Below are 14,235 nucleotides of genomic sequence, written 5' to 3'. Positions count from 1 at the left end.
TTTACCTATATGCAAAACATAAGCCTAAGATTCATCTTTCAAAATATAAACTCTTTTCCTTTAAATCTCCTTTTATATTTCTTCCCCTTTTGTACATTTAAAAATTAAAAAGTACCATTCAAAAATTTCTTTAGAGCTCCAGAAAATTTAGTGATGAGGCAAAGTGTATAGAAAAATAATATACTTCTTGGGCTTCCCTGGTGGCACAGTGGTTGAGAGTCCGCCTGCCGACGCAGGGGACGTGGGTTTGTGCCCCGGTCTGGGAAGATCCCACATGCCACGGAGCGGCTGGGCCCGTGAGCCATGGCCACTGAGCCCGCGCGTCCGGAGCCTGTGCTCTGCCACGGGAGAGGCCACAACAGTGAGAGGCCCGCGTACCGCAAAAAATAAAAAAAATTAAAAAATAACACACTTCAGAAATAATTAAGGAACTTGAAGTAATACTGTAGAACAGAGCCAACAACCAGACCATTAATGGAAAAAGTTAAGATCTATAAAGTGACATGCAGGAGGGGCCTAAAATGTAGTATATAGTCCAATATCAACTGTAAAGGAATATTATGGAGGGATATGCTCAGAGTGGAGGGGAAAAGGAAGGATATCACACAACTGAAGACATTTTTATGTCTCTGGATCTTTGATTTGCTCTTTCCCTAGCCTGAAATCCTACTGTTCCACCTTATGAAAGTCTTAACCTTACAGAGTGAGTTAAAATCCTATTTAATTATAGCTTCCCAATCAAAATTAACCCCATTATTGTTCCTATCATAATTAATCATTCTATGACACTGGCTTATATTGAGATGTTATAAGTAAGAGGGTAAGAAGATTGTACAAGACATATTTTAGCATGTCTACCTACACATGTCACCTTTTAAGGAAACTTTCCGATGCCAGGCCATGTTGAAGGGACAAAATTAGGTGACCATATTTTATATTACATAACCCAGGCACCCTCCCCATCTCAGTTTTGAAAAGTTGGCAGGGCTTCTAGACAAAAAGAGTAATTACTCTTCTATACCAGCAATACTAAGAATAAAAGAAATGTTACCACTCCCAGTATTTATTGACAAACACTAAAACAGTCTAGGAATTAACCAAGAAAAAATGCCTATGATTTTTAAAGAGGTTATTTTAAAAACTGTTACAAAGAACACAAGAGACCTCAATGAGTAAAGAAACAACATGTTCATAATGGAATAATTTATCTACAAATTATATATTTAATGCAATTCCAACTAAAATTCTAGCATTTTGACAAACTCATTTTAAAACTGTTATAGAAGAATGAAGATCCAAAAAGAGCTTAAAAATGTGAAAAGAATGAAGATTGGAGATTCACTCTACCACATATATTTAAGATATACTACGAAGCCATAAGAGTAAAAAAATGTGAAACTGATTTAAGAACAGACTACATCACATATATATGGGAACTTGGTTTGATAAATGCTTTGATAAATCATTGAGGAAAATAGTTTTTTTGTGAATGACATTGGAAAAACTGACCCACTATTTAGAGAAGGTTGGGTTCATATCACTTAGTATATATAAAGTGAACTCCACGAGGACAGACGACTCAAATGGGAAAGGTTAAAGTCTAAAATCAGGAAAAAAAATGTAGGATACTCTAAGACCTTAGGTGAGGAATGATTTCTTAAGCAAATTCCCAAAAAAGAAAACACAAGGCCAAAACAAACCAATGGATATCATTACATTAAAATTAAGGTTTTCATAAACAACAAGATCCTACTGTACAGCACAGGGAACTATATTCAATATCCTGTGATATACCATAATGCAAAAGAATATGAAAAACAATGTATATATATGTAAAAATCACTTTGCTGTATAGTAGAAATTAACAGAGCATTGTAAATCAACAACAACAAAATAAGGGTTTGCTGTTCAACTATGGACACTAAAGACAGAGTTAACAGAGAGATGAGAAAAGTAGGAGATATTTAAAATGTTATAAACAGACTAGGGGTTAAAATCTATAATAAATGATGAACTCCTGAAATTCAAAAAGAAAAGACACGATGCCCAATAGAAAAACTGGACAAGATAGACTAGGTACATGCCATTCTATCTCTCCTGTTGAAGACAGCCGTAAAATGAACATAATGCATGGGCAACTACCTGAGGACTCTGAAAAATGAAAAGTGGCAGGAGGAAGAAGACACGAATTTGAAGTATCACTGAACTAGTGGTGAGTTTACCATTATTTTCCTCTCTGGCAGCCCCCCAAGTTTGGTTTCAACACAGCCCAAAACCTGGAAGTTTTGGGCTGTGTTGAAACCCAGCTCTAGCTCTAGTGCAAGGAAATACATTATGGTATCTAGAAAAGAGTTTCTCAGTTTTAACACTATTAATTCGGGCCAGATAATTCTTTGTTGGAGTGCTACTGTTCTGTACACTGTAGGATACTTATCAGAATCCTGGCTTCTACCCACTAGATGCTTGTAGCATCCCCCCAACCCCCCAGCTGTAACAACCAAAGAAGTCTCCAGATACTGCCAAATGTGCCCTGGGGGACAAAATCACCACCACCACAATCCCCAATGAGAACTACTGCCCTCGAGCAACCACTAAAAAAACTGATAGTTGAAATGACAATGAATTAAAAACAATACTAAAAAATGTCCAAATAACCCAGAAGAATGCAAAGAAGAGGAAAAATAGGACGGAAAAATAGAGTGAACAGTTAACAATAAGACTGTAGGTCTAAATCTAAATTTTATTCTGTCTACAGAAAATGTACTTCAAATATGATAAACGTAGGTTAAAAGTAAAAGGATGGAGAAAGACATACCATACAAACACTAATCAAAAGAAAGCTGGAGTGGCTTTATGTTAATATCAGAGAAAGTAGGCTTCCGAGCAAAGAGGATTCCCAGGGATAAAGAGGAACATTATGGAAAAATAAAAAGTATATATACCAAAAAATGTAACAATCCTAGATACTTAGCTATTTAACAGCAAACCTTCAAAATACATGAAAGGAGAAAAAGACAAATCCACAATTGTAGCTGGAGACTTCAACTCTCCTCTTACAATAGAACTAGTAGACCGAAAAATCAGTAAGAATATAGAAAAACTGAACAATCTATCAAATGGATCTCACTGACATTAACAGAAAACTCCAAGAATAACAGAATCCACATTCTTTTCATAGGCACGTGGGTTAAAAACCTTTACAAAGTTAAGGACTTCCCTGGTGGCGCAGTGGTTAAGAATCTGCCTGCCAATTCAGGGGACATGGGTTCAAGCTCTGGTCCTGGAAGATCCCACATGCCACGGAACAACTAAGCCCATGCGCCACAACTACTGAGCCTGTGCTCTAGAGCCCATGTGCCACAACTACTGAGCCTGTGTGCCACAACTACTGAAGCCCACGCACCTAGAGCCCATGCTCCACAACAAGAGAAGCCACCGCAATGAGAAGCCCACGCACCACAACAAAGAGCAGCCCCCGCTCGCCACAACTAGAGAAAGCCCGCGTGCAGCAACAAAGACCCAATGCAGCCAAAATAAATAAATAAATAAATTTATTAAAAAAAAAAAAAAAAAACCTTGGGCTTCCCTGGTGGCGCAGTGGTTGAGAGTCCGCCTGCCAATGCAGGGGACATGGGTTCGTGCCCCGGTCCGAGAGGATCCCGCATGCCGCGGAGCGGCTGGGCCTGTGAGCCATGGCCGCTGGGCCTGCGCGTCCAGAGCCTGTGCTCCGCAACGGGAGGGGCCACAACAGTGAGAGGCCCGCGTACCACACACACACAAAAAAAAAACCTTTACAAAGTTAAAAGAATTGAAATCATACAAAGTTCTCTGACCATAACAGAATTAGACTAGATAACGACAGAGTAACAGAAAAATCTCCAGACACTTGAATATGAAACAAGTCTAAATAATCCATTAGTCAAAAAAATCCAATAGTCAAATAGAACACTCAAGGGAAAAGAAAATATTTTTAATGAATCAAAGATGACAAATAGAACATTATGAAAATTTGGGGGATTCAGGTAAAGCAGCGCTTAGAAGGCAATTAATAGCATCAAATGCCTTTATCAGAAGTCTCAATAACCTAAGCTGCTACCTTAAGAAAAAAGAAGAGAAAAACCCAAAGCAAACAGAATAAAGGAAATGGTTAAGAGCAAAAATTTATGAAACTGTAAACAGAAAATCAGAAGAAGAAAAAAATCAGCGAAACCAAGAACTTGTTCTTTGAAAAGATCAATAAAATTGACAAACCTCTAGCAAGACTGATAAAAATAAAGAGAAATAATAGCTTCTTTGGCTTTACTTTGAAGAACTTTGGTCAAACCCCATTTATAGTACTATGGACAACTCATTTTAAAAGTGATGCCAATAAATTCAGTGTATCCAGCCTAAGATACTAAGGCCTGGATATCATGTCACATTAAAAAAGCATGCTGGAATTTTTAGCCAGAGAAAATAATACTAAAAAGGAAGAATGATTATAAAGTTCAAATATCTGTAGGGCTATCATAGGAACATAGTGATTACCTACAAAACATGCCAGAGAAAACAGGTGTAAATTATAGCAAGGCAGATTCTGGATCGATGTAAGAAAGAGAACTTGTATCAATTACAGCTGACAATGAAATGGGTTGCTTCATAAAACAGTAAGCTTTACATTACTCAAACAGAGTCCAAATGAATATCTAATTAGGAATTCCATATAAGAGAACATGGAGGTGATGTCTAAGCACCTTTAGGCACTTGATTACATAAGTCTACGTCATAAAATATTAAGTAGATTTAAGCATTCAATAATTTAAATTTGCTTCATTAACCTACAAATTATAATACACTATGACAACATAATCATAATTGTAGCCTTCATTTTCAAAAGTGTTTAATAAAATAATATGCATTCTCTGGCTGGAATTGAAAATAACAGTCTAATTAATCTGTTAAAGTCAACAATTCTGGGACTTCCCTGGTGGCGCAGTGACTAAGAATCCGCCTGCCGATGCAGGGGACACAGGTTCGAGCCCTGGTCCGGGAAGATACCACATGCCATAGAGCAACTAAGTCCATGCGCCACAGCTATTGAGCCTGCGTTCTAGAGCCCACGAGCCACAACTACTGAAGCCCGTGCACCTAGAGCCTGTGCTCCGCAACAAGAGAAGCCACCGCAATGAGAAGACCGTGCACCGCAAAGAAGAGTAGCCCCACTTGCCACAACTAGAGAAAGTCCGCATACAGCAACGAAGACCCAATGCAGCCATAAATAAATAAATAAATAAATAAATTTGCATTATATTAAAAAAGCCACAGTTCTAAATTCATTGTTAAAATATATCAAATCAGATTTACATGATTTTGGAGGCTCCATAATAAAGAAGTTATATAAAAGTATAATTGTTAATTTGCAGTATATACTATATTATCTCCCCTAAGACAGAACAGTAACTAAAACACATGGTAAAAAGAAAGGTCTGTAACCCCTATACTACTCCTAGGGCCAGAGAATGAAGATAGATTCTTACATCTAATCTGGTCTGATGCTGCTTAGTCATCTGATCTTGAACCTTCAGTCTTCGAAGAAGTTCTTTGAAACCCACCATTGGTACAGGAATTAACCTGAAGAAATACAAGTGGTCAATTTTCAGACCTAAACCTATTATTACAAAATACACGGTAAGGTTTTCATAATAACACTCATGCAATTTCACTATATTTCTAGGGTTTGAAGGCAGATCTATGACTATGAAATCAACAATGTTACACCACAGAGATTTCACCTAACCTCCTTATTTTACGAATGAGGAAATAGAATTTGGTCAAAAACAGTATTATTAAATGCAAATATATAATTAGGGCACTAGTACTCAGATTTTAATGTTTTCACCACACTATGCTGCTTTACTATAATCAGCATTCTTTAAAAAGCAATGAAAAGGAAAATAAACTCACCTCGAATGTAAGAATTATAGTTAACAGCTTGCATCTGTTTGCTTCCCTGGTAGTAAATATTAGTTCTTATATGAAAGCAAGATGAAGACATACTTACTTTTCAGAATCAGGGTTATCCACCTTGGCTTGTTCCCAGATAATTGGATCAACACCTACCACAAAGAAGAAATATTTTTTCTAAAAGGAACTATTTTCCATTTTTATAGTATTTGTATGGGAAAAGCCCTGCTAAAGTAAGACACAAAACCTAGAAGCTGTAATGAAAAATGATTGTCAAATATGACCACAACAACAAAAAATGGTAGGATAAAGCTAAAAAAAAAGTGACTTGAAAGCAAATATCTATAACCTATAGGGTAATAGATTAACCTCCAGAATATAGAAAGAGCTCCTCTAAATCAGAAAGACAAAAAATTTAATAGAAAATGGGCAAACGACATGAATAGGTAATTCACAAAAATTATAAACATGGGACTAATAAACATACAAAAAGCTGGTCAACTTTAGTAGTTATCAGGGAAATGCAAATGAAAATATTAATTTTTTATCATCAGAGTGGCAAAATTAAAGACTGATAATCTCCATTGTTGGCAAAAATAGAGCAGAATGAGAAAACATTAGAAAAATTAAAAATATGCGGAAAAGTAACACATTCCTGTTATGAATGTAAATGGTAGAACTTCCCCTGGAGAGCCATTTGGCAGTTCTAACAATATGGTAAGTACAGTCATCCCTCTGGCATCCACAGAGAATAGGGTTCAGGCCCACCCCACTCCTTGGGGATGCTCAAGTCCCTTGTAAAAAATAGCGTCGTTTTTGCATATAATCTACACCCATCCTACCATACACTTTAAATCATTTGTAGGTTACTTATAATATCTAATGCAATGTAAATGCTTTGTAAATAGCTGCCAAGGCGCCGCAATTCAAATTTTGTTTTTTGGAACTTCCTAAAATCTTTTTTCTCCTAGTTTGGAGCTGTGGTTAGTTGAATGTGCAAATGCAGAACCTGCAGATGTGGAACTCCCAGATACAGAGGGCTGACTGTATACATAATCTTGACTCAAAAATTTCAGTACCAGAGATTATTCTAAAAAAATACACACCTATGTGTTCTAAGACATATTTACAAGGATGTTAGTTGTTGCATAGTTTATAATAGTAAAAGGTGGAAACAACCTAGAGGTTAAATTCAGTAAGGTACATCCACAGTATTCCACGCAACTTTTAAAAAGAATAAGATTTATCTTTATGTACTGACATGGAAAATACGAAGAAATACTATAAGTAAGAAGGCAGGTTGCAGTAAATGTATAGTGCAGAATATTTTTTTCAAGGACTTAGTATACACATACTTACATTAAAATTACAGATAAAGTATTAATAAAGTTCAATAAGTTATTGATAACAGTTGCTTCTATGGAAGAGAGGTAAAGATCTATCACACAGTCAATCTAGAAACTTTTATGGTGAGAACACGTTCAGGTTTTACTTGAATACTTAGTTAAGAGATAAGCTAGACAAAAATAAAATACTAAGATTACATTGTCTTTCGGTAGATGGAGTATGGACTATTTTTCTTTAGTTCATCATTGCCCAAATTTCTAACAAACATACTAGCTATATAATAGCTATATTAATATAATATAATATATATAATATATATAATATATTATAATATATATTATATATAATATATATTATATATAATATATATTATATATTATATATTAATATAATATAATGTATAATATTAATATAATATATATAATATATATATATAATATATATAATTAAATGAATGAATACAATAAAAACATTCAAAACTATGTCCCAAATAAGCAGACACAATAAGCTGACACTGGTGTTATTAATATTAATAACCAAGCAACACCTCCCAAAATAGAGGAAGCATGTATTTCTAAATTTTTCATTTCCTCAACTCCATGACTCTGGAAACATACCAGCAGGAGGATTCTGTAAAAGCTGTTTGATCTGTGCAGGAGAAAGTTCTGTTCTAGTCATAGAAAGGGTTACACCAAGTTGCTGCAACTGTGTTTTTATATTGGTTTGTTCAAAATGGGCATATAGTGTTGTAGCTGGAACTCTTCTTGAAGTACCATTTGGAGAACGCTCAACAACATAAATGACAACTTCTGTCCTGGGGGAAAGATAACCAAGTTATAAAATATGGAGCATGTAACTCACAGCCACAAATATCAATGCAGCATGTGATTTTAGAAGGGTGTTAGCTGAATTCAGAAGCACCCTTCTAAATTAAAGGGTGCTAAATAAAGTTAAAATGACGTAGGCAAGTAAGATATTATCTATAAAAGGTATGCTTAGCTACAAAGTCCTATGTAAATGTTATTTTTTTTTTCCCCCAGAATTGAGAAGTGCTTTGGAGATTCTGTTGAAGTTTATGAGTTGCTTCATTGCAATTTAGTCCAAAACGTAAAATCTGATTTCAGTTATCATATCTCACTGATAACAATAATTCTTCTAACCCAAGATATCCTAAAGCAAATGTCTTGCCACTAAGCATGATGATTATACATAGGACAAGGGAAGTTAACCATATTTATCCACAAATGAACATGTACAGTAATCAGTTAAAACATTCCAATGTCTTTGTGGCCCCTAATTTGCATACAACCATAATTAAGTTCCCTCCTGTTTCTGAATGAGAAATCTAAGAAATTATTAGCATCTAATAGGAAACCCACGATTAAGAAAAAAGCTTTTAAACAAATGCTTCTATAAATACTGAAGAATCACTAGCTGAGAAATATTCTGCTTTGAGATTTAATTTGTGCTTTAGCAACAAAAACACTGTTGATCACTCTCTTTGGATCAAGGCACATAGAAATATATAGTATATTTAATGTATACTTACTGATCATCTGGCAATGTTTTAATGCCCTCTACATTTACAGTAAGGGTCTGGTTTCCTCCCAATACTTTATGCAATGATTCTACCAATTGCTGTTGCTGGCTTCGAATATCTGTTTCTTTTTTGTTGAAAACTAAAACCACTAGCCCATCTTCATCTTTATTATTGGGCATACAACTATAACCTACTGCCTGTGGAATGACAAAACAAAGAATATCAAAAACATGTACAGATCTCAAATCATGTGTTTAATATTAACAGCTTAACATCTGCTAAAACAGGGAAAATAACTTAATGTCTGGTAATGAAGGGAATATGTAATGATTCTATCCATAACTCTGTGCCCTAGGAGGTCACACAATTATAAAGAGAAACTTTCTAACCCAAGAATAACATAAACTTAGAGAGAGAAATTAAAATTTCCTCTTCCACAGAGTAACTAAATAGCTTTCTCCTCTGAAAAACTTTGATATCCATCATTGTTGGGTGTTTCTGAACACTGTGGAAACCACCCTGCATGCCATAAAAATGACTGCAAAAGTCATGGACCAAAATGTAATTTACTTTATTATATATCTGACTCATGGAATCTTAAGCGAAGTTTATATAAAGATATATAAAGAAATGTTTACCAAATAAATACTTTTAAAGTACCATAATAACACTGTCAACTTATAAATGCTATAAACAATGTCTACATTATTTTATGGTTTCATGTAATACAAAACTTTATGAAACAGGTTAGTATTTTACATATATTAAATGACAAACTATACCTTTCTAAAGAATTACTCTTTTAGACATAAGCCTTTTTTCTCTTTTGTCGCCACTTATAATGCAATTTTTAAAAAAGAATTTAGATTTACTCTGTATTAGTTCATTATGCATTTTACCATATGTATGTTAATATATCAATTAAAGAAAGAAAAAAATTAAAATTGTTATATTCAACAATATACCTCTAGTCACTACACAAGAGTATTAAAATTTCAACTATATACACTCAAAAGGTATACTTTCTTTTTGTAGAGTGATGAGATAAAGAGATATTCCCTAACAAGATAGGTTGGTCACTTTCTGTTGTTTAACCATGTTCAAGGGTCTGATCCTCAGCCTTCAACTCCAAACACCAGCCTATGTACACATTAAGTTTAAGAGACTGACATAGGCCAACAAAAACTTAAAAGAGGCTGATGTATAAACTGGATTGAAATACGTTAATTTTTTACAAAAAATACCTAAATACCAAGTTGACCTAAATCTCACTGGCTGATAAGTAGAATCTCTGAGAAGTTAAATTCAAATGAGAAAGTTGTTTGGTAGGCATGGAATCAGAGCAAAGAAAACATACTATGATGTTGTAGTACTGGCTTTGGCAGTCAGCTATAATAGTGACAACAGTATACATACCAAGCAGAAGAGTTACTCTGATATGCTGTTTAGGGTATACTTTCCAGGACAATATTAGATGAAAACCACTAAATTCTAGTTTTGGGGCTCCCCTTTATAGGTGCCAAGCAGACCATTTCCCCTCGGTTAACATTTTTTCCTGCTATAAACTACATTCTAGTCACACCTTCCTTCAGTCATATTCTAGTCATCTCAATCACACGTATGTTAAGAAATCACTTCAATTTTATAGTTTCTGTACTTTTAAAACGAAAGTGTTACTGTACCATGTTCAAGGAGTACTAAAAAACCGAGCAATTGTTTTCTTAGTATTATTTTAATCCAAATATCACATTTCCTCATACACTCTTCAAGTGAAGATCAAAAGCAGTATTAATACCTTAAAACGGCAAAATGGGTTTTCTTGTGTGAATTCCACTGGTGGAATGTTACTGTTGAAATATCCTTTTCCTGTTCCCCAAAAGGCCTGTAGTTGATTCCATTTTGCCAAAATAGCATCTCTCTCATCTCCCAGTAGTGTTGGAGCAGAAAGAGCACTTGCAGTATTTATCAGTTGGTTGGACTGGGCAGGAGCTTGTGTAGGCTGGCTGAAGAGACCACCTAATGCTAAAAATGAATCCCAAAATTAGTTTTTCAAAAGAAGAATCAATCAATTCAGGTCCTAGATATGGTAAGCACAATATCCCCCGCCCCAAGAGATCCACATCCTAATCCCCAGAACCTGTAAATATGTTACCTTGTACAGCAAAAGGGACTTTGCAGATGTGATTAAATTAACTAAACTGAGATTATCCTGGATTATCAGAGTGGGTTCAACATAATATACGGGCTCTTTAAAAGGGAAGAGGGACGTCAGAGTCAAAGTGAGATTTGAAGATGCTATGCTGCTGGCTTTGAAGATGGAGGAAGGAGCTATAAGCTAAGAAATGGAGACTCTAGAAGCTGGACAAGGCAAGGGGATGGATTCTCCCCCCAGCCTCCAGAAGTAACACAGTCCTAGCAACACCTTGATTTTAGCTCAGTGAAATTTAGTTCTGGATTTCTGATCTCCAGAACTGTAAGGTAATATGTTTTAAGTCACTAAGTTTGTGATGCTTTGTTATGGCAATAATAGGAAAGTAATATGCTGGAACAATCCTTATAATTTTAAACTCGCATTTCTGATAACATCTTAATACAATTAATTCCATTAAACACAATTTAGATCCATGATATTAATATTAGACCCACACCAAAAAAAGGGTAAAGTCTGTGAAGTTGCAGAATTGTTTTTTTAAACAACCTTTACTACTGTTATAGTTGTGTAATATATACAAATTGGAGGATACAAAATAAGCAAAAAGAATCATTATATCAATGTTATGTCAATATCAGCTTAATAAACAATTTCCTTCTCTTAGTGCAAAGAAATATATAGTAAAAAAAAACAACAAATGGGCAAATCCTAAGCTAAAGCTTTAGCTGGTTGTGTAACTTTGGACAAGTTACTTATTCTGTGTTAAAATTTCTCCAATAAAAGAAGGGCTGAGTTGTTAGATCAGTATTTCCAAAGTGCTAGATAAGTAAATAACCTTGGTACATGAAATTATCTTGTCAAGCAACAGTTGAGTCACCAGATGGACTAAATCATATGACAAAAACTTCTCTTTTAATTATCTGATTATATATATATATATATATATATATATATATTTTTTTTTTTTTGCGGTACGCGGCCCTCTCACTGTTGTGGCCTCTCCCGTTGCGGAGCACAGGCTCCGGACGCGCAGGCTCAGCGGCCATGGCTCACGGGCCCAGCCGCTCCGCAGCACGAACCCGCGTCCCCTGCATCGGCAGGCAGACTCTCAACCACTGCGCCACCAGGGAAGCCCTGATTAAATATATTTTTAAAGTCTCAGTTTGGTGCTAGTATGCCTTTAATGCCTCGTGTCATCACTTATCTCACTTTTTAACAAAGGGGAAGCACAAATCTAAGACTAGGAGCTTAAAGCAAATGTATCTAGCTAGAATTTATTAACACTATTATATTTTCTGTGGACTTACGTTCAATTATCGTTTCTTTATAAAGAAACAATAGCTATAGCAAGTGATACTGGTTTTCCATTTATAGCAATAGTTTGGATTTTCCTTTCAAAATAAACATATTTAATGTTTAAAAGTAAACTGATTTAAAGAAAATTCTCTAATAATACAAATGGTATGTAGATAAAAGAAAAATCATGAATACCAAAATGACCTGAGTTTTAGGACCACTATATTAGATGATATTTAAGTGTTCTTTCAGCTTTAAAGACTGCAAGTACCACAAGGCCAATGGGGCTTCTACAGGGCTAGAGAGGGGCTGCTGTTACTCTCAACGTGAGTATTATTAATTCCCAAATGGGCATTTACGAAAATGGTAGAGAAGTGGATTAGAAGCCAGAAGACTTGAATCCTGATTTGCTATATGCTCACTTTGTAGCTTCCGACAAGAAATTCCTAGGTTTTATCTTCCTCAACTTTTAAATAAGATTAACAAACTATCATCTATACTAATTTACACTTCACACTAGATTCCAACCACACTAGTCTACTCAGAGCTCACTAGCTGGAAGGCATTTGAGAAACTCAAATAACAAAATCCTACAGACGCTTTTAAAGCCTTAGCATATTAGATTTCTCACACCTTTCTACCTTCTCAGGCCCTCATGCTGTTAATTATTCATTCCTTCAATCCTCAGAGAAAATCTTCAACTTTCACTGAATACACATCCTTCTTGAAAAACTCTTCTCCCTTAGATTTCCTGACAGTACAGTCTCTCCTGGTTTTATATATCATACACATACACATACATGCGTATTTTCATTCATTCATTCACCATGCATTCATTCAACAAATATTTACTGAGTACCCCTTAAGTGTCAGACATAGAGGCAAACACTAAGGATATGGTGGTAAACAAGACTGGTTCTTTAAACAAACTGAGCATATCAAATATTAACAGTTGTGATAAGTGCCTCGAAGTAGAGGCTCTGAGAGTCCTAAATGAGGGAGCTAATCAAGCTTGGGGCAGGAGGGTTAAGAGAAGGCTGTCCCATAAGAACTTCAGCTAAGGTCTAAAGGAAGTAGTCAGCCAGGCCATGGGGTAGCATCAAAGAAGAACAGCATGTGCAAAATCTCTGTGTCAAAGAGGAGGGGAAGATGAGCTGGCAAAAGGAATACAGAGTACTAAACAATAGGGTAAGAGAAAAAAAAGACCAGACTATGATTGAAGTTGAGGGCTCACACTGGCCAAAAATGGGACAATTTGAGCATCAAAAAGAATAATGAATACATCCAACTCAAACACACTCAATTTACTAAATCTCACGCATTCAAAATGATAATTTTTTAAAGTAAAAATCAAAAATTCAGAAAAATCTCAACACCTTGGACACCACTGGAAATAATCAGGCCACCAACCACTTCTTACAAAAACTGTCAGTTAAAAAGAAAGAATTTATCCTGCCTTTCCTATACAGATTCCATTTCAGGGTGACCAAGCAGTCTAGGGGGGATGAAGAAAAACTCCTTTTACAGAAGACTTTCAGTGTGGAAGAGAGGGCAGAACTAGAAAATCACTAACTCCTAATTTTGCAACTCCTAATAAAATAACTGATTGAGGCAATGACCATCAATGAATGAAACCATTAGGTTAAAGACTGATGGGGAACTTTACAAGACAGACTGGCTCTCACCACCTGAACCCACTGATCAATCTTTGCACCTCTAAAAGAGATGGCCTCATAATGTGATACAATAGGAAGCACACAGCACCACCCGCAAAGTATTCATGCCAAAAAGTCAAACTTAAATCTAATAAAGTACCTAAAGCTAACTTCATTTACCAGAAATATGGGGCATAAAGTCAAATGATTCTACAAGGAAACAAATTTAGACTGGGGGATATTTCACAGGACAACTGGTCCAGTTTCTGTAACAATTCATGAGTGGGGTAAAAAAAAAAACC

At 35.4% G+C, this 14,235-nt stretch overlaps 1 protein-coding gene across 1 annotated transcript in view; it reads right to left on the bottom strand.

Annotated features, from left to right (window-relative positions):
• Nucleotides 1–14,235, bottom strand: part of NUP54 (nucleoporin 54) — a 30,756-nt gene that overhangs the window by 8,089 nt on the left and 8,432 nt on the right. The window contains exons 4-8 of the mRNA XM_065877619.1: nt 10,626–10,852; nt 8,840–9,027; nt 7,908–8,104; nt 6,041–6,095; nt 5,517–5,610 (exon numbers count right to left, since the gene is read on the bottom strand). Coding sequence (XP_065733691.1) covers nt 5,517–5,610; nt 6,041–6,095; nt 7,908–8,104; nt 8,840–9,027; nt 10,626–10,852 — 761 coding nt within the window. The remainder of the gene's footprint in view (nt 1–5,516; nt 5,611–6,040; nt 6,096–7,907; nt 8,105–8,839; nt 9,028–10,625; nt 10,853–14,235) is intronic.

Source organism: Phocoena phocoena, chromosome 5 (genome assembly GCF_963924675.1).
Source record: "Phocoena phocoena chromosome 5, mPhoPho1.1, whole genome shotgun sequence".
NCBI classification, from domain to species: Eukaryota; Metazoa; Chordata; class Mammalia; order Artiodactyla; family Phocoenidae; genus Phocoena; species Phocoena phocoena.
Note: the sequence above shows the minus strand (reverse complement) of the source record. Positions and strands in the feature narration are given on the sequence as shown.